General features: G+C 46.3%; 1 protein-coding gene across 1 annotated transcript in view; it reads left to right on the forward strand.

Moving 5' to 3' along the window:
- Positions 1 to 2,876: 2,876 nt before the first annotated feature.
- Positions 2,877 to 21,065, forward strand: part of Ice1 (interactor of little elongation complex ELL subunit 1) — a 49,340-nt gene continuing 31,151 nt past the window's right edge. Inside the window, exons 1-6 of the mRNA XM_038322058.1 lie at positions 2,877 to 3,171; positions 15,651 to 15,709; positions 16,133 to 16,167; positions 17,944 to 17,962; positions 18,709 to 18,820; positions 20,530 to 20,606. Of these exons, the coding sequence (XP_038177986.1) occupies positions 3,091 to 3,171; positions 15,651 to 15,709; positions 16,133 to 16,167; positions 17,944 to 17,962; positions 18,709 to 18,820; positions 20,530 to 20,606 (383 nt within the window). The 5' untranslated portion in view covers positions 2,877 to 3,090. The remainder of the gene's footprint in view (positions 3,172 to 15,650; positions 15,710 to 16,132; positions 16,168 to 17,943; positions 17,963 to 18,708; positions 18,821 to 20,529; positions 20,607 to 21,065) is intronic.

Below are 21,065 nucleotides of genomic sequence, written 5' to 3' on the forward strand. Positions count from 1 at the left end.
AGTAGCAATGAAAATAAATTGATGGTTGGGCATCACCTCAACATGAGAAACAGTATTAAAAGCTTGCTGCATGGAAGGTTGCCTTAATTTACAAGACGTTTTTTTCTTCTAAATTTCTTCCAGTCTCAATTTATCACTTGATTGCTAAGCCACTCCTATGTTGCCAGGTACTTGCTCCAGAAATCCCCTCCACACATTCATTGTCTGAGTCTGTTTGTGGTTACTAATAACAGGCCACAGGCTGAGTGATTTAAAGGACTGGTTTGGCTTCTCTGATGCAGCAGCCTAAGGCTAAGGGAGAACACCTGGCAGTGGTCTCAGGCCTGGGGAAGCCTGGAGGCTGAGGCGAGGCCCTATAAGGCAGGAAACAGGGAGTGCATCTGTGTCTCTCCTTTGGTCATGCTCTCTTTTTCCAAAGCTACTGTACCCCATCAAGGGGCTCCACTGTAATCCTACTGCTCCTCAAGTTTCTACCTCTAGACACTCACCTAGTGGTGTAAATTCCTGTTCTCTTAATAGCACACAGAAGGAATTAAACAACAATGCATTTGGAAGGGGCAGAAACATAGCAAGATGTATTTATCTGTCTTCCAAGATGGATAGGACTATCAGTGAATGATAAATACTTAGTTTCTGCGTCGTAAATCCTGTAGTTAAAAAAAAAAATCACTGCACAGTTCAAAATGTGGTATTTGAAAAATCAGTTGAGCCAGGTGATGGTGGTGCAGACTTTCAATCCCAGGACTCAGGAAAGCAGAGGCAAGTGGATTTCTGTGACTTCAAGGCCAGCACAGTCTATAGAGTAAGTTCCAGGACAGCCAAAGATACACAGAGAAACCCTGTCTCAAGAAAGAAAGAAAGAAAGAGAGAGAGAGAGAGAGAGAGAGAGAGAGAGAGAGAGAGAGAGAGAGAGAAAGGGAAAAAATTTGTTGAAACTAAGAAGCAACAAGAAGCAAAGAGGGAAACGGGTGTTAACTTAGGACTAAAGAAAGAAAGTGGGGAGCCTGGAAGGCCAAGGGAAACCTCCACATGCCTAGGTTGATGGCAGAGCGTTTCAGGAGAGGCAAGCACAGGAAATGTGCTGTGGCAGGAACGCAGTGCTTAGTTTCTTTCTCAGGACCCTGTAATGGTGTGCTCTTTTGCCAGAACTCAGTAGAGTGAGAGCATGCTGGTGTCTTCACGGCTAAGGCAATTTGCAATAAAATAAATAAAACACAAGCCCATCCAGTTGGGAAATAAAATTATTGTGAAGATATACCTGTATGTGTCAGAAGTGAGAATGGTCCATGTCCTCCTCTCCTGTCTCTAACGGATGACATGTGTGCTTCTCAGGGCACATGGCTCCTTCCTGCACCTACTCATCCCCTTGTACTAACTGCCCAGTAAGAGGATATTCTTGAGAGGCACCAGGGTCCCCACCCTTATCCCCATTGCCAGACCACTGAAGCCATCCACAGGAATCCCAGGATGGAAGATAAAAAGATGGCTAAAGCTGAAGTCCAACCAGATGGGGAGTCTACATCTAGACAAAGATTTCCTCATAGTTTTGACAGCTTGTCAGATCATCTTGCAGCAGATGCTGGAGTCAACACAATGCTAGTATAATGGGCAGAACCACGCCTTGACCAGGGCTGCTTAGCTATGCATGTCTCCTGCTTGCTACTTACACAGAAACCCATGCCACAGTCCTGAAGATGGACTTCGGGTAATAACTGCCCGTGGGGGTAGTTAGTGGGTTTCTTTTTCTTTCTAATGTAATTATGTTGGGTACAACTTTTTCTGCTTTCCCTATTAATTGTCTTCTTTAGTTGGCGTGTGGTGGATGGGTGGCCAAGCCTAGCTTGTTAGTTATCAGGGATTGGCTCTGGCCTTAAAAAACTGTGTTCCTCTTAGGCAGTCTCTATTCAGCAGCCTCTGAGGAGACCTGAACTTTCTGTACAGACTTTGTAAGGTGTGTCAGATTATGGGCCTGTCTTGTTTAGGTGTAAACAACAATGACAAGACGTACAGTCATCTCTGGGTATCTAGCTGGTCCTTCGATGTCAAAGAAGGTGACTTTAAAAAGGGACAGGTTGTGAGGGGTTTGAGTGTTATCAATTGCACTTTCCATCTGGGAAGTTAGGACAGGACCGCAGAGTCTGGGTGCCCACTTAAATAATGCAACACTATGGTTAAAAAGTCTCAGAAATTGGAACTTTGTAACCAGAAGATGAGGTGCGTCCACTCTTCCGAGTAGATAGATACTTCTGGCAACAAAGAAAGTTTCTGAGGGCGGTGGATACAATGTGAGGAGGTCAGGGAGAGTTCAAACCCTGAAGGCAAACCGCCTTTTAGAACGGAATGAGAATTTCTTCCTTTCCCTCTCCAGCATAAGCCTGATGGTGTCTGGGAAGCCGCTCAGAGAGGATGCGGGGGCTGGCTGTGTGCAGACACGACCCACAGATCGGACGTAGGGCTCTTCTCCTAGGTGCACGGGGCGGGGGAGGTTAGCTTAGCGGGCGCTCGGTCCCCGCCTGCCGCGAGGCACTCCGGGAATTGTAGTCCGCCCCCCGGAGGCTAGCGGGGCAGCAGGGTTGCACTGTCCTGCCCTAGCCTAGGGTCCTCCTTCGGAAGGCTGCGACCTTATAGCATCACGGGACCCTCCCCTTAGAGGCGGAAGGCACTTAGGTGTCTACACAGGGCCTGTAATGCGGAAGGCGGGCAGGAGAGAACCGACCAATCTCAGAGGCAGGGCGTAGCTCTTGCTCGGCTCTCCCAGGACACGCCCTAGGGCTTTGTCCTTGGCGCCGCCCCGCGCCGACTTTTTGTTCAGGCGGTGCCGCGGGCAGCCCAGAGAAGGGGCGTGGCCGGGTGGGGCGGGGACCTGGTGTGCTGTCGTCGCGCTTGGGCCCTCCGGGCTGCGCCGCTCCCCAGTGCCCTGGGCTGCAACGCTGGTCTGCGCCTTAAGCCGCCTCCACGGGGACTTCGGAGCACGCATGGACCTGCCCGCGCCCGGCGGGAAGCGGCCAGGCTGGAGGTGGCCGGGGCGGCGGGGCAGGGCCGAGGCAGCGGGCTCCTGAACGCGCGCCCTGCAGGCCGGGCCGCAGCACCATGATGCCCGGCGAGACGCACCCAGCGGCTCCCGGGCCAGCCGACCTCGCGCGGTGTCAGGGCTGCGCCTCCCTGCAGCAGGTACGAGGATCCCTGGCCGACCCTTTGGCGCTGTCTTGGGAGCAGGTGCCCCTGTGCTTTGTTTAGTCACGGACTCCAGAATTGATTCACCTGGTGCAATGCTGGTGGTAGACAAGAGCGAGCGTGCTCTGCAGGACTCCTTCCTCCCCTGCTCAGATTCAGGGTTTGCAGGGCTGAGTTGGGGTGGTGGGTCACCCTAGTGCAGATGGAGTCTTCCTCTCTGGGGGGGAAGACCTTCTCGCACTCCTGATTATTTGTTACTCGAAGATAAGGCTTTTTATGATTTATGTTGCGTGCTCGGGAGCTGCATTTCAGCTTACGCCTATCGGTTAATGCACCATCAAGCGTAGCTTTTGCGAAGTGACGTATTGTCTGGTTAAAATCCCACGAAGATGTGTACGCGTTGGTCGTTTGTTACGGTGGCATGCTCTGCTCTTAACAGCGGCTCGCTGCAGATGAATTGTGGGGTTGGTTTCCTGACGTAATGGGAATAGTCCCGGTTCACATCATTCTCCGTGCCCCATTCATCCACCCTGTCTCCGCCTCGTGTTCTAGGCACTAACCACGTTCCGGTGAGCCAGGTGAACACGAGTAAGATGAGAGTGTACAAGTACCACATGGCAGGATTTTAGATGTTGGGGAGAAAAATCACGGAAGGTATCAGGATGTCCGAATTTTTGAGGCCGTGCCAGACGCGAATGTTGAAAAGCAGCTCTGGATATCGGTTTTAACAAGTGGGACTGTTTCCGTGATGGGAACGAGCTGTCCATGCTTGATGAGCAAAGCTGTGCCTCATGGCTAGTGAGACGAGACGAGATCGGAAGGGATTCCGATTAGGTAGCCATCCACAGAAACTTGATTGGATTGTACAATGCGGTTGTTGTGCCGATTTATATATTCTAGTTGTTTTGGGAATAGGAAATGGGACTGACTTTCTTGTATAAAGAACATGAAGAGTCAGGCCATGTTGTATCTAGGCCACATTGTGTTATCTTATAATCCACCCCTCCCTATCTCAAGATTCTGAATGGCATGCTCATGCATCTTTAATAGACCATATATTTTTTTGACCCTGGTCATTCACTCAAAGAATTTTTTTTTACATCGCCTGCTGTTTTATAGCAAAGCAAGGAGAAGAGAAAAATTATGTTAGAAGTAATGTATTGGTGACAAGTCGAATCAAAATTAGAGGAGAGAGTAGGTGAGGACCAGGATGGTGATTGCTGGAATTTTGTGGGTTTTTTGAAAAATCATATCTGAGAAAACTGGTGAGAGAATGAGTTCTGTTGGTTTATTTGGAGACAGACATCTTAGTGGATGCCTCACGGCCTGGAGTAAGTGCTTTCCCAGTGTGTTTGCGAACAGCAAGTGAGGTAGTTTGAATGTATTTGGCCCCCATAAGATCAGAGAGTGGCACTATTAGGAGATGTGGCCTTGTTGGAGGAGGCTGGAGGACACAAGTCTTTAATCCGGACCTTGAGGCTGGAGGGCACATCTATAATCTGGGCCACATCTTCTGTTGGAAGTGTGTCACTGAAGGGATGGGCTTCACTATGGTTTCATACACTCAGGATGCTGCCCAGTGTGTCAGCTGCGTGCAAGATGTAGCGGTCCTACCTCCAGCACTATGCCTGCCTGTACACCGCCAGGCTCCCTGCTGTGACGATATTTGACTGAACCTCTGAAACTGTAAGCAAGCCCTTTCAGTTAAATGTTTTCTTAAAAAGAGTTGCCATGGTCATTGTGTCTTTCATAGCAATAAAATCTCAAACTAAGACAGCAAGAAAGCCGGTATGACTGAGGGTTTGCTGTTTGCCAAAGTCAGAACAGCAAGAAGAGCCTTGGTTGTGTGAGTTTTACACACCATTGTATGGGACTTGTCTCTGAGTCCCTGGAGGTATTTGCATGGGACAGCTGTGTGGATTGTGCTTCTCTCCCTTCCTGAGAACTGCACTGCTTCCACACACTGCCCACCAGGAGTTTCTGTCCTGTTGAATCAGCAGAGGCATCGAGTTACGTGAGACAATCCTGGTGCTTGTGGTCTCTGACAGCCTGAATCTATTTACTGGTTCTTTTGAGCCCATCATCCCTAATCTTACCATCCTTACTATAGGGAACATTCAGACCTATGGCCTAAAAGCACTTCCCAAGAGCACCGCTTTTCCCCTCCCTCCAAGACACAGTTCCATTCTTGGTCCCCAAAACAGCAACTAGAGGAGGGTTTCTTTTAGATCTCTGTAGGCCTGGTCTGTGAACTTTTTTTCTTAAGGGGCAAGATCATAAATTACTGGGCTTTTGGAACTTGTTCACACCTGCTCAGTTGCCATCCAGGTGTGAACGCGGTGCTCCTAACAACAGGAAGTTAACTTTTGAAAAGGCTTTTAAGGGCAGTAGTGTTCAGATGCTGTGAGTTCCGTTTCTGGAACACTAATTTGCAAAATGAGTGTGGGAAGATGGGTCTGTAGCTGACTTAGCATCCCAGGAGTCTCTGCTTATTTCCTGTATGTTGAGATATGGAAGCTTAAAGTGTGTAGTACAGAATGGAAGTCTGTAGTCCCGGTGCAAGGCACAGGATGAGTTGCGAGTGGAAGCTGGGTTTGACTAAGGTAAATTATCTCATTAATGTGACCTAGGGAGAGTATTACAGCGCGGAGTTGATCAAAGCTCTAGGTAATGAAGAACCTGAGTGTGGGATGCAAGACAGGGTCTCCTGTCGGGGACGTGGAAGGCACCAGGATTTCAGGCTTTGAATAGCTGTGAACCACGACGGAAGGGAGAAACCAAGCCAGCCAAGGTGGTGAGGCTGTTGGAGATATGGCACTGGAGTTTTAAGATGGCATTAAAATGGTTTTAGCCATTTTGGATTGTTTATGAAGTGTCTCTGAAATGTCCTAATGCACTTCCAAGGGAGTGGCAGCCGGGTTCTAGGTTTCTGTAGCTACTGAGTTCAAAATAAGAATCTTCCTGGGCTGGGAGGTGTTAGGCAGCCCTTTGAGTCACTTAAGTTTTGAAAACCACTAACATCTGAAGGGAATCCAGCCGCTGGGGCTGGGCCCTTGAAGAAGAAAGCATGGAATGGGGAGAGGTGGAGAGAGATAAGGAGACTTAAACAGGAGTGGGTCACTGGCCAGTTGGGAGGAGACAGATGACCGGACATCACCACAGCAAATGCTTGGTGTGTGCAGCTTAACCCCGATACTCCTTGATCCTGGATCCTGTGGAGAATCCCACATAGTCTTTCTCACAGTTCACCTACTGCAGTGCTGGGCCTTCATTCTGAGTCGGAGCCTTAAGGTAGCAGGCCCATGTTCTGAACTGATTAGTCCCTTGCTTGCAGAGCGTCTTTCTGTCTTTCCTTTAGAGTGGAGGATACAGTTGCCGTTTTATCAACTCCCTCAGAAATGTATCTAAAGGCGCTGTGCTTCCCTCATCCCAGGTTATCTTGTGACTTCACAGAGCACTCTTGACCTTTGGATTAGAGGGCTTTGTTACTGATTTGTAGCCCAGCTTCCACATGTTCCAGAATCTCAGCAGTCACAAAAACCAATGTGGAACCTAAATCTGGTGATACTCTGTAAATTAGGCAAGCTCTGTGTTCCATGATTGTAGGTTAAGCTGAGGAATTGGTTGTTGGAAGTCACATCTTTCCCCAATCCTCTTTGAAACATTTCAGACTCTGCGTTGCTGCGTTAGATTTGTCTCCTTATAAAAGCTGCAGATGCTCCCCAGAGCAGGAAGCTGGTCAGAAGTGTTTCTCTAAAGGGATCCTCAGCACGGTGAAAGTCCCGGGAGCAGAAAGCACAAATGCTGAGAGAGCTGTCAGAGAGTCTGCAGACTGCACCCCTTCCTTCTCTAGAACTGCTGACCATGGATCCCACCTGCACACAGGCATGCATGTCAGAAGGATTTAGAGGGTCCTCCACCCGTCATCAGCTGCTATCTCCCTGTTCAGAGAGTTCAGTTCCAAACAATGCAAATGAATTTGGATTGAACATTGCTGTATAAACTGGAGCTACTAGGATGTCTGACCCCACGCTGACCTGCACACGTGCTATGGTGTAGTTATCAAAGAGACTGGTAGTCATGTAGGGGTGATTGAGACAATACAGCAGAAAATAAACGACCTTCCTGGGCTTTTGTTTTCTTTTCTTTATTCATATAGTGTTTATAATATGTGGAGGGAAATTTTCTAGTTTGTGGATGTTGGTTCCCAGCTGTTCCTGTACAGTTCCATGACGGCTAAGTTCCAAAATATATAAACACATTACCCTTTTACATAGCAAAATGCCCAGGAGAAAGCAATGGAAGAAATGAAGCAGAGCAAAGGACATTGCACCATTTTCTTTACTGTTGCTTTCTTTTCTTTTCTTGAGACAGGGTTTCTCTGTAGCTTTGGAGCCTGTCCTGGAACTAGCTCTTGTAGACAGGCTGGCCTCGAACTCACAGAGATCCGTCTGCCTCTGCCTCCTGAGTACTGGGATTAAAGGTGTGCACCCCTACTGCCCAAATTACTGTTGCTTTCTTAACATTTAATTTAAAATTAATCAGGTTTGGGGAGATGGTGATGTTCATTAAGGCTTTGGTAGTAGTGCAGAAAGGGCTGAAACAGTTAACTTGGAAAACTCTCCTTTCCCTCTTGGGCAGAGGTTCTCCACCTTCCTAATGCTGTGACCCTTTAATACAGATCATCATGTTGTGGGGACCCCAAACCATACTTTATTTTATTGCTACTTCATAACTGTAATTGTGCTACTGTTATGACTTGTATGTAAATGCCTGTTTTCTGGTGGTCTGAGGTCACTCCCATGAAAGGGTTGTTTGACCCCATAGAGAATCACTGCTCTATGATGTTATGTTTTGTGGTTTTAAGGTCCACACCCCCCATTTGTTTTCTCTAAGCCAGAGTTATATGTGGTCAAAGTTGAGAGAGAAAACTGAATATAATGTTCTATTAAGACAACCTGCAGCCCTGCCCATATATTCTTTGGAAAAGACATTATTTTTAATTGCATTATGTGGCTTTTTGTAATGAACCTTCTTTCTTTAGTAAGCTTGTTGCATGTTCTTTTCTATTGACATTTAGTGTCGATTCCTAATTTTGGAAGTTGCGGGCCATGCACTCAGGCTTCCCATCTGTCCACCCCTGCCATCCTCTTGGTCTTCAGTTGGTGGGGCTGAGGTCTGCCACATGTCAGTTAAAAGACAGTATAGTGTGGCTGGCCTGGCTGCTCTGGAATTCACTGTGGAGCTGAGTTAAGCTCCTGATCCTGCCACCACGTGCCGAATGCAGGGGTTACAGCCATACACCCCCATGCCCTGTTTAGTAACTGGACTTTAGTTTTAGTTTTTCTTGTTATTGAGATAGAACACTTAGCAAAAACAGTTTAAGGAGCACTTGTTTTTGCTTGTGTTTGAGAGGATGCAGTCCACGGGGAACGCATGGCAACAGTACGAGGTGTGAGGTGTGTGCTCACGCTGCACAGCAGTGAGGAGGCTGGGAGGTGAGCGCAGGAACTCCGCATGCTTGGTCCTTTTCACTCAGTGTGGGACTTCAGCCCTGGCGTGGTGCTGCCCAGTTGAGAACAGGCCTTCCGCTTGTGGTTAAACCTCTCTGGAGATTCCCTCACAGGCGCACAACCGTGCGTCTCCTAGCTAATCCAAATCTAATCAAGTTGACCTTGAAGATTGATAACAACGATAATTCTTTTAACAACTTTACATCCTAAATGTGAGTATTTACTGTACACTGGAGATCGCAATGGACGCCTGGTCCTGGTGACACGTCTCTTACTAAGTTAGGCTCTTCAGTGCCCCTACCTGGAGCCTAGAACTGAGGCAGGTAGAGGGGAAGAAGAGAATCAGTCGGGCAGATTCAAATGATGTGGAGGCTAAGGTTTGTCTGCTGTCTTGGGCATCACAGTGTAGCGTCTGGAAGCAAGGCAGGGAAGGTTCCAGATGGAGTAGCAAAGAGCTCGAGGGAAATGAGAAAAGGAGAGAGAAGCATTCCAGCTTCAGAAAGAATCGGGGATGCCATTTCCTATTGCCAGCTTTGCCTGAGCACCCTTCAGTGCAGCCTGGCGTGGTGGCACATACCTGCAGTCCCAGCACTCCCAAGTCCAAGGCAGGAGCTACCTCCTTCAGAGCAGCCTGGGCTGCTCGGCGGTTCACTCTCTGAGAAACTGACCTTTACTGTGTCCATCCCTCCAGAGTCTACCGCCGCCTCTCCTGCTGACCCGGAGCTCTGCTGATCACCTGCTTCCTCCTCCACTTCTGTGCTCCACGGCCCCACTCTGGCTTATGCCATGTCCTCAGCGGAGCCTGCTCACACCTTCTCAACCTCTAGCAAGGTTGTCTTAGGGCAGAAGCTTATGGAGACTTGGCAGACTTGAAAATATTTCTTAGACAGAAGTTTGAGTTCTCTTTCCAAAATGGGAAGTCTCCCCTTGTAGGGCCCTGGCCTCTAGTAAGGCCCTATCAGGTCTTTGTCCTGTCTCCACTGCTGTGAAATCCTAATTCTGTTCCAAGGGTGGCATCCTGTTGGGATCCACAGGCTTTCTGCTGGACTTTGGAGGAGCACTTTTCCTTACATAATGGGAAACTGGGGATGGAGCACAAGTCTTGAAACTCTCCTGTGTCTTTCTATCCATGTGTTTTGTTCAGAGAGTTTATCACTGGGTCTATGGGACTGTTTCCCCTGCCGCCAAAATTGGGTGTCTTTTTCTTTCTTTTTCTTTCTCCCATCTCTGTTTTTGCTTTTTCTGGGACCTTTCATTGAGTTCTGTGGTTAGAACTTTTAAGTCTGTAATTATGCTCCCCTGGTTGTAATTTAGCTGTAACTTAAACAGTGTAAAATGTATCCTCTTGATGTGTACAATTAGTCAATGGGTACACATCTAGCAGTTGGGTGATTGCCCACAGCCTCCTGAAACATTTCCACCTGCCCTCAGAGAAGCCTCTCCCAGCCAGCTGTCCTTCCCGCCCTCTGCCCTGCGCTTCCTGCGAAGACCTCGTCTACGGATTTGCTTATCATGGACAGTTTACACGACTGGGGTTAGCGTGCGGAGTCTCCTGTGGCTGTTGCGTCTAATGCGAACTTCTCAGGGTTCACTCGTGTGGTAGTTGTGTTGCTGAGAGCTTTTCATTGTCAGCGTTGGGTGGCTCAATCACCCACCCGTTGGGCCTTAAGCTCACATTTCTGTTGCTAGTGTGAGCAGCTCTGCTATGGACTTGCTATGGCATTTGTTTCCTGTTCTGAGTGTGTGCCCAGGAGTGTGGTGCTTAGTCCTGTGACAACAGCTTCATGCCCCGGCAGCTGTTCTTTTCTGGCTTAGGTGTCCTAGTGCTCTTGTCCCTGTGACTGTCACATGGCTTCTCCAGTGTGCCATCATTTATGTCACTGTGGTGGTGCTGTGGAGGTTTTCTTGTCCACTTTTGGCACTGGTCTCCCTTTTCGAATTATTGTAGCTTAGCTTTGGAAATTTTGGGTGCTTCCTTAAGAGCCTGGAGGTGGGGTGGGTTACACTGGCTGCAAATTGAATCTGCAAGACCTTCTGGGTTGGTGTGTGGTGATACGGTCAGGAGGGAGAGCTAGCACCAGCACTTGGATCTTGTCTCTCTTTTCCTGGGAAGACAGAGGTCTGGGTTGACACACAGCCGTTTTCAGATTAGTTTGCTCAGATTTCCTAGCCCCATGCTTTGGGTCATCCTGGGTCAGCTGTGGTCACATGACACCTTGAGAAGACAGGTTTCCTGCTGGGTGGCAGAGGAGCACTTTCCTTCAGAATGGAAGACTAGGGCTGGGCCCCTGGCTTGACAGAAAGGCTGCATCCTGCTCTTGCTTGAACTGCATCCTCCTTCACCTACAGGAGAGACTCAGATAGAGCAGCTCGCTGAGGCTGTGCAGTCCGCCTGGACTGCTGCTTCCTTGTCCTGTCTCACTCCGACTCTGAGCTGACACACAGCTTGCATGCTGCCTTCTTGTTTCCGTGTGTCTTTCAACCTTGTTTTGTGCTCTGCGTAGAGACAGTGGTTTCCACATGGTTCCAGGTGCTTCCAACAAAGCATGCAAGCACGGGCTCCCCCTCCTCCCTGACCCTGTGAGTCTGGGTTAGTGCTCATGATGGTTTCTTACTGTGTTAACCTGATCACGCTGCAGAATGGTTTCTAGGCAGGGCTGTTCTAAGGTCCGGTAGTAGTGGGGAGGTTGTCCCAGAACTTTGCACCATTGAGGAGAGGACAGTGCTTCAGTCACTGATACTAAGCAGACTGCTCTTCACGGCTCACGTGGGCCTCATGGAAAAGAGTGGTGGGTTTTGGAGTCATTCTTGACATTGTTAGGGCTACTGGACATAGTGCGGAAAACAGTACCACTTAAAGAGGAGAGTGACTGAGAAGCCGAAATGAGATGGGGGTTTGAACCCAGCATGGTGTTCAAATAGAGTTGTCATGGCTTACAGATGTCTTCATCTGGAACTAAAGCTCCTTCAGCCGTAGAAGTGTATTGTTGAAATCCACTACAGACAATAGTAGGAACCCACATATTTAAATAAATGCTAAGTGTATCTCATGAGGGGCACTTTTAGCACGGGTGGAAGTCTCAGTACATGACGGAAGGAGGCTGAACAGAACTTGTTCTGATTGAAGACAGGTGCCTGTGGCTACGCCTGTTCCACATCACTTCGGGAAGACAAGAACACTGTAGTGGAAGGGTGTCACTCTCGGGGGCCTCTGGATGGTACAGTTGGGCACATAGAGTGTCCACTGCAGACACTCTTGAATTCACTTGAGCATTTTGCATCTATTTGTAAGTTTTAATGTTGTAAAATGAACACGTTTGTTGCAGTCAACAAATACAAATTAGTCATATTCCTTCACCTCTATAAGAGCCGCTTGAGGAATGTAAGAGAAGTAACAAAGATGGCATTCCTGCAGGTTCTAGGAAAGCATGACCCTGCTAAGTTTGTTTCTGGACATACTCAGTTGAGTCAGTATTTAGACATTTCCAGTTGCCTTGTGAGTGTCCTTGAATGGTTATTTAGCAAGCATGCATAAGTGCACATGTGATGAGATGCTACTGTCTATCAAATACTGTAGCTTACAATGCATTGGCAGCACCAAGCAAGTGTTAGACTATTAACAAAAAAGAAAGGATGCCCAAAAGTGACTGAGAAAACCTCTCATCAATGAGGCGGCATAGGGAGGGGCTAGGGAGATAACTCCCAGGAATGGTGCTTTGCACACAATCCTAGCAATCTGGGCTCCATCCTCTGAGCCAACTCCACAAAACTATCCTCTGACCTCCACACACATGCCACAGGCACCATCCATACACACGAAACGCACAAATAAATTAATAAATGCTAATAGACATACTTGATAAGACTATCCAAGATCACAGCTGTGGCAAAGCAAGGATGTCCATTGCTTGCTGTTAGGGATGACTGAGCAGGACCAAGTGCCCTTCAGAAGAGAATTGGGACATTGAGCCCCTGGAGAAGGCAACAAAAAGCTAAGTTGTATGGAGAATGAAGAGGACCTGAGTCTTTCACTTTATTGGTTCTTACCTTGTTGACTGAGGTTTCTGTCCTGCCCAGTCCCCCAGCTGTTCAGTCCCAAAGAAACACACAGAGTCTTATACTAATTATAAACCATTTGTCCTATTAGCTTAGGCTTATTATTAACTAAGTCTTACATCTTAAGTTAACTTGTGATTCTTGTCTATGTTAACCATGTGGTTTGGTACCTTTTATCAGTGAGGCATTCTTATATTGCTTCCTCTGTGTCTGGGTGACAACTGCAGACTGAATCTTTCTTCTTCCCAGAATTCTCCTATTCTGGTCACCTTGCTTATTCTTCCTGCTTGGCTACTGGCCAGTCAGCATTTTATTAAACCAATACAAGTAGCAGATCTTTCAGGGTACAAGACCATTGTCCTACATTACTTCCCCACCTTTTTTCTTTTCAAAACAAGAACTCTAAATCTAATCTCCTTTGGATAGCTTTTTCCTGACCATTATTCATAATGGCTTGTAGCCAACACTCTAAACAAAGACAAACATCCATAATCCATTTTTGGGGGGGAATGTGGGCATAATTTTCTAGGTGACTTACTGCTGATTGGGGGTGCTGATAATCTTATGACCTAAAAAAAATTTAGAGTTATGGTCAAGTCCTGACTGGAATATTCTGTGAAGCTTGATCACCTCAGCTAGCAGTCTTGAAACTGTTCTGGATATAGTACTCAAAGGAAACTGTAACAGAAGTCCTCTGAAATGTTGGATCATCTGGACCTTCTGCTTCTATTGGAGATTTTTCAGGGGTCTTCCTTGCTCAAATCTTGAATCCACATAAATTCTTGAATCCAGAATGAATCCACAGCCTCTCATTTCCTTTGGAAACAAAAGCAAAACCTCTTCTCCAAAGTAACATATCTTTTGACTTAAATTTTGAAGCCAAGGCGTTTTCAAAATATATATGTTGAATTAATCCAGCAGTATTTATAATCAAATATCTTTTAGCAACTTTTGCTCTTTTCTTTGCCATCTAATAATTCAAAGACAACACAATAACATACAGTATCTAGATTCTCTGTGTAATTTCTATGTTTACATGGTTTTATTTTAAACTCTATTTCTTTAACTTTTTTTTAATTTTTAGTTTTTTGAGGCAGGGTTTCTCTGTGTATCTTTAGCTGTCCTGGAACTCACTGTGTAGACCAGGATGTCCTTGAACTCACAGAGATACACCTGTTTCTGCCTCCCAAGTGCTGGGATTAAAGGTATATGCCACCACACCCAACTACTCTTTCTTTCTTTCTTTCTTTCTTTCTTTCTTTCTTTCTTTCTTTCTTTCTTTCTTTCTTTCTTTGAATTTATCTGTTTAGTTTGTTTTTGTTTGAATCTATCTTTATTGTATCTCCTCTCTCTCTCTCTCTCTCTCTCTCTCTCTCTCTCTCTCTCTCTCTACCACATGAGTCTTTAATTTGCTAAGCAATATGGCTAGGATTAAAGCTGTGATTTTGATGGCTGGATCCACCCCATTCCTCAGCTTTCATAGAATCTAGCTTCATGGCAGAGGTACTGGCAGGTGCCATGTTTATTGCTACAACTCTATGAAGTTTCAAGGTCCCTGCCACCATCAAGAAGCATGCTGTTGGCTATTCATAAACACCATTTAAGTGTTTGGTGGCTTGGCCTCATAAAGAACTGCAAGGTTTTTGCAGCTAAAGCTAAGGCAGGAAGCCTCTCTTAAATGAGATACGCTTGTCCCCTAGCAAACAGAGCCCACCAGAGAAAATGCTGCTACTAAGAAGCCATGTTTAACTCTGTTCTTTTGTGTCTAGAATTCCTTCCCAAGCTCTCTCAGGTTTTATGTGGATGTAATTGCCCCATGTTGGGCACCATTTGTTGACAGAGGCTTCTGTCCTGCCCAATCCTACAGCTGTTCAGTCCCAAAGAAACACACAGAGGCCTACATTAATTATAAACTGGTTGGCCTATTAGCCCAGACTTCTAGCTCTTGCATCTTAGCCCATATCTCGTCTGTTTTAGCCACGTGGCTTGGTACCTTTCATCAGTGAGGCATTCTCATCTTACTTCCTCTGCATCTGGGTGACAACTGCAGACTGAGCCTTTCCTCTTCCCAGAATTCTCCTGTTCTGGTCACCCTGCCTGTGTTTCCTGCTTGACTACTGGCCAACCAGCATTTTATTAAACCAGTACAAGTGACAAATCTTTACAGGGTACAAGACCATTGTCCCACAGTATAGCCTGGGTTTTTATCTGTTTTATCTGGTATGTACATGTAGCTACAAAAATGATACAGACACCCTGAGTGGAAATATTACTGTCCTCTCCAAATTCTCTAGAGAGACTGACTGTTGAGACAGGGGAGTTGGGTATACTTCCTGGTGTGAACCTGTCAGTATTAGATGCTAAAAAGATACTATGGTGTATTTAACATAATGCTGTTATTCTTGAAATTTTTTACTGATTGGAAAAATTGACATCTAAAGAAGTAAGCTAAAGAAAAGAAAACAATCTGTGTTTTAGTTGTTGGGAACATCTAAACAAATCATGTTTTAGTGTAAAAGAAAATGCTTTGATCTTCAGTTTCCTAACAGGGCTGGGAACCAGCTTGGGGTTGGTCCCTGCAGTATACTGCAGAGCCTCACAAAGTTCCTAACTTAATCTTGATCCCGCTGTAATGTCTGTAATCTCTGTCAGGTTATCCCAATTTTTGTTACTTTGCTGTTTCGATGTTTCTGCTAAGTAGTAGGCAGTCAGTACTTGTTACTGCCCTCTGCCCTCGGTGTGAAGGGGCACTGCACAGAGGGTGGGGCCAGGACTGCAGAGGGGTCCCTCAGTGCGGTTCTGTTGCCATACTGTGAACCACCTGCTTGTATGTGTACGCTGTAGGACAGTTACATGTGTGAAATGCCATGGGAAGAGAAATAGCTGACTGTAACGTTTCTCTTCCAGAACTTAAATGAATATGTCGAAGCATTAATTGCCTTGAAACAAAAGATCATTAATACAGAGTAAGTATATCTGTATGTTGGAAGGCCAGCTGGCTGACATGGGTGGTGGTTGGAACCTTCAGTGGACCCAGTGGTGCTGGATAGAACTACTGAATGCTTGTTTAGTGGCTCACAGGCTCTTAGTAGAAAATGGTCTTTGCCATATTAGATTTCTTTCTGAAACTATTCTATATTCTGGGTCACACTATTGTATGCTGCATAATGAGATTTAATGATTTTTAATATTCCTTGATAATGTCATGTTTCAGATTAAAAGCTCATAGCACTTGTGTAGTGCATTGAGGAATCAAGGTGATGTCAGCCTAGCGTGTTTTGTTTCTGGGGACCAAAGGAGAAAGGCCATCTAGAGCAGTCTGCGCGTGGTTTTCTCTGCTGTGCTTGCTCAGTGACGCAGGAGCCTAACCTCTCTCTTCTCTTTTGCAGTAACCTGCTGACGGAATATCAGAAGAAATGCGATGATATCCTTCACTTGTTTTCCTTTTGGATATTAGCACTGACTTATGTGCAATAGCTTAAAAGATAGGAGGGCCCTCCTTTTTAGTAATTATTTTTTAAACGGCAGTATCTGTTGTCTTTATGGAAGCCCTTCTCATAAGCACAGCCAACAATAATTGGTGCAGTAGCAATGGATATGTACTGGGGATGCTAACAAAAGGCAGCCTAGCATCTCTCTTGTTTCTGTTGCTCGTTCTGATTGTGGGTCTTCAGCTTGTTACTGAGTGGATGTTCCTCCTGTATAGGGGTGCGATGTCAGTGTGTAGGTGCAGCATTGTGGCTGTAGCAGGGCTTGCTGATTGGTGCTGTTAATCTACTAAAAAATAACCGAGGTTATTGAACTGGCTAGGAAATGGGTCTTGCTCTTACTTTAGAGCATTAGTGTATGCACCCATAAATCATACAAATAATGCAGTTTTCTATTTGTAAGACAGTGCTCACCTTAAATAACATCATTGGCTCAGCAAGGGCTGAGCAGCACCTTAGCGTAGTTAACACTGTTAGATGGTTTTAGCAGTAAGAGAAGGCTGACCCTGCCACATCTTCTAGTGACACCTGCCTGGGGTTCAGTCTCTCTCTAAGGAACATAACATCCCCTCCCCCCAATCAGCATGCATAGACCCGGGGAGCGTGGCGGAGAGCTGGGTTCTTTTTCAGTACTGGGGAAGATCCAGTTCTTGCAGAGGTCGCGCCCATGGTCTCTGCAGTACAATGAGGCCATTTAGTTGTTGGTGGCATCTGATCTTATGGGATCACAGATTATTTGAGCTTCTGTTGTAAAGCTTGTGTCTGAGTGATGTTGGAGCCTGAATTTCCCATTGAAATGAAAGTCACTGAGAATCCCCACAGGCGATTTTCTGCTGAGGTGTAAGATACAACAGGACTGTAGGAACAGCATCTCTAGTTGAATAGGGGTGCTCTCCAGAAATGGTTGTCACAGCTGCTAACGGTGAATAGTACGGCCAGAAGGCTCAGGGTCAGAGCAGGAATTCTCACAGCACCTCAGAGAAGTGCAGTAAACTTTGGTGACCACATTTGTAATCTCATGAGAGAGTAAGTGGTCGATTTTCTAAAAGTTTCCTAATAAATTTAAGTAGAAATAAAGTATTTTCTTAAAAATGATTAATTATGTGTCTCTGTGGGCATGTGCACGTGAGTGCAGTTCCCATGCTGGCCACCTGCTGTAGGTGCTGGGATCTGGGCTGGAAATCTGAAAGGGCAGTGAGCTTCTTACCACTCTGCCCATCTCCAGCAGCCCCTTTAAACAGGTGAAACTTGCGGTTATTATTTTGAGATGCAGAGATTTGGCTTCGGCTCTAGAAGCTAATTTACCCTGGGCATTATCCTCAGATATCCATTTGTTGCAGCTCAGATGTGTAGCCGTCCTGCTGGGGTGCCAGTGTTTGGGTTTTAGTCACTTGTAGCCCCTCTTCTGGAGGATAGGAGCATGTCCTCAGGAGGTTGCTGCCACTGTGGGGCTGAGGAGAAGGGGTGTGCACTTCCTGACCTTGAGAAGAAGCGTAGTCCCACGTGACTCTGGGATGCCTAACTTGTCTGCTGAACTGGCTGGGAAATGAAGGAGAGTTTGGGGGTTCTGTGTAATTATAAGCATTTTCCCTCAGTTATGTCAGACTTCATTGTGGTTCTAATCAGTTGATTAGTAGATTGTTGTAGGACAGAATTTATCTTCAGACAAATAGTGGAACATAAAGGTTCACGTTTTCTTTAACAAGTTTTACAGCTGCAGTTCGCAAGAAGGTGAGCTGCCCATCTCCATGGCTGTTGACAACACCTGTGAATTCTGGGGTAGCAGTGCATCTGTGGCGGGCCAGAGCCTAGGAGACCTGCCTCGGAAAAACTGCTTTGAATGCTCCCCTTACAAGCAGATTTGCATTGTTCTATGAAATCCCACAAATGTATCTATTGTTTAGGCTCCCATGGAACCCTATGGTTTGCTTCAGTGACTGTTGACCACACTGTGAGCTGAAGCTGATATCCTTCTGTTGCCCACACAACTGCACTGTTCAATGCCGTTTATCTTGTGTTGTTTATAACAAAATAAAGCCACTAAAATTGCAATGATGTTTTATGCACTGACTACAGTTATCACTTAGAAGTCAGCATGAGGTTATAAATCAGGTTGCATTTATATTAGTTTACATTACAGTTGCATTTAGATTGCAGTCATCACTTAAAAGTCAATATGAACTTATAAATCAGATATAGCACCACTATATCACGTAATTGGAACACGTGCCGGGGAGATGAAGATCGGCTGTGCCAGATGTTTGATAGACTGTCCTCAAGCAGCGTCCCCGGGTACTAAAGTCTGTTGGACTAGTTTTTCATGTTGCTTTTTAGTACAGTGTCATTAAAAAAGTTTGTTATGCCTAAAAGATAAAAAGGATTCAGATTGCTAGTGTGAACAGGAACATTCATTTATGGTTTAATAGCGCACTCCAGCTGTTTCTGCTCAGTGATGCCAATGCCTTGTCCTCTTTCAGGGAGAACACTATGCTGCATCACCAGGTGGAGCAGATGCTTCAGAAAATATCCCCCCTGCAGAAATGCCAAGAGGAACTGGGGTCCCTGAGAGCAGAGCTGGAGGAGAAAAAGGTACGGAGAATCACTTTCCTATGGGGGGTCACTGCCAGTGAGCATGAGCTTGTGCACCGGCCAAGTGGGACTCGGGACGTTTCCATGGTAGCAAAGGACATAAGCGCCCGAGGAAACCCTGCTCTGGCTGGTGCAGAAGTGTGGAGAGGCTTATGTGCGAACGCTTGTGGTTTCGTGTTCCCTGTAATAATAGTAATTTAAAACTTGTCTTGACTTAAGTGGGGACTAACATGTAGACATCAGATGAGTGGTAGGAGAATCCTTGTGTGGCATTGTGCGGGAATTGGATTTCCTTAGTACGGATGTAGCTTCAGCTCAGCTCTCAGGGCCTCTGCTCTGGCAGAGTTTAAATGTCCTTTGAGGACCTCTCTTGAATCTTGAGCCAGTAAGTATGAATGCTTTTGACAGATTGGTTTGGGGCTTAGTCCCTGTGGTTTCTCGGGGCCGTGAGGTCCACAGAGAGCCACTTTCATTCATGTATCTCGAGTTCTTACAGGTGAGTGTTTGGTCATTTCCTTTGCTTGAGGGAGATGGAGCTTTGGGAGATGATGCTTCATAGGAAAACTGATACTTTGACACCTTATGGGCTGTCTTCTCCAGGTCAAGCCCTTTGTAGCACTCTGCTCAAGCTGCTATAAATGCTTTCCTGTGTGATGTTTGGTGTGTCCTTAATAGGAGCCCTAGGAGCGGGTCAATGGAGTTCATAGGCAGAAGCAGCTGTAGCCCCTAGCTATGTGGCTGGCCTGAGAGGAGGTGGAGCTTTCTGGCTTATCCATCCTGTGTCCTTTCTGCCTCTTTTCAGAGAAGATTGCTATTGTCCATTATCCATCTGACTCATGTTATGGTTTTAGTGATGTGTAGTTGTCACATCACTGTATGTCATAGTTTTCCATGTACTATATGATTGTCTATATGATTGTACATGTCAGTGTTCCTGTTTCTCTGAGAGTTCTTTATGGTTTAACTGTAGTGAAAGCTAAACGACCAGTCAGTGTCCCATCGTGTGTGTGTGTGTGTGTGTGTGTGTGTGTGTGTCTGTGTATGTATATATGTATATGTATGTGTACACACACGCGGTTATATAATGTCCGTAGTATACCCCCAAGGCAGTGTGAACCTTGGAGTCAGGCCTCGGTGGTAGACCCTCTTAGTCACTGAGTGACCATGTTTTGCAGGAATATGCCATCCTGTCAAGTCCTTGGTGAAGAGGGCTCCATGAAGCTCATCTCTCAGAGCTCTTAGGTCAGAAATGCCGGGTACAGACTGCATCATGGACACAGTGTCTTCCCAGCCCAAAGGGTGGGTCATCATGGCAGAAGATGTGGTGTTCATGCAGTTTCCTAGTTAATACTGATCAGCAACTTGTTTCCTTTTCCTGACAGTAATAACATAACATTTATTGAGCCTTATGCCAGCTCAGATCCTGTTACTATAATTGCTGACATAAACATATTAGCTGTGTGATATTCAGGCCAGCAGTGTGGTGTGCAGACTGGAATTGTGTAGATTTGCCTGGCTGTATTGTCAGCTGACCTACCCTACTGTGGAGATGCTGAGTGACTTCTGGGCCTGCTGACAATTCTAGCTGTGCACTGGGTTGGTGTTGTGCTACTAGATAAGAATTGAGCTTTTTATAAAACGAGTGAGGACCATGGTCAGTGGCAGCCAGTGGCTTTTGGACTATATTATGTTTCCTGTTTCCTTGTTAGAGTTCTCTGAAGCTGTATCAGGACACTCACCAGGAATATGCTCGTGTGAAGGAAGAATGCCTGAGAACCGACGCCCAGTAAGTGCTTTACTGTGACACGGGCCTTTCCTCTTTGAGACTGGAATATTTGTGAATAATAGTGTTTTCTTTCTTCCTCTTTCTGTTCGTTGTTGTAATTAATTAGCTATGCAAACTTGGGCTAGTCTCTCAGCCCCAGTTTTCACTGTTACACAGGGGTCAGCACCGTTGTGACTAAGGTCATCTGGTGCTGAAGGCATGCACAGAGAGGTATTGAACATGCCTGATTTATCACGCGTGAGCTGCCCCTGTGCCTACGTGTCCAGATATAGTCATGGGCCTCCTGTCTTTGTACCTGTTAGTCTCTCACTGTGAAAGGGTCTTTGTTACCATTCGTGAAATGGGGCCTGGGCCTCATCCCTCAGAGACACTTGTGGAGCAGCGTGAGCCACTGGTTGCTGGGACTGATGCGGCAGTGTGTCAAAGACCGTTCTGAGCTTGCTGCCTTCTATCTCTCAG

This window comes from Arvicola amphibius, chromosome 3 (genome assembly GCF_903992535.2).
Source record: "Arvicola amphibius chromosome 3, mArvAmp1.2, whole genome shotgun sequence".
NCBI lineage: Eukaryota > Metazoa > Chordata > Mammalia > Rodentia > Cricetidae > Arvicola > Arvicola amphibius.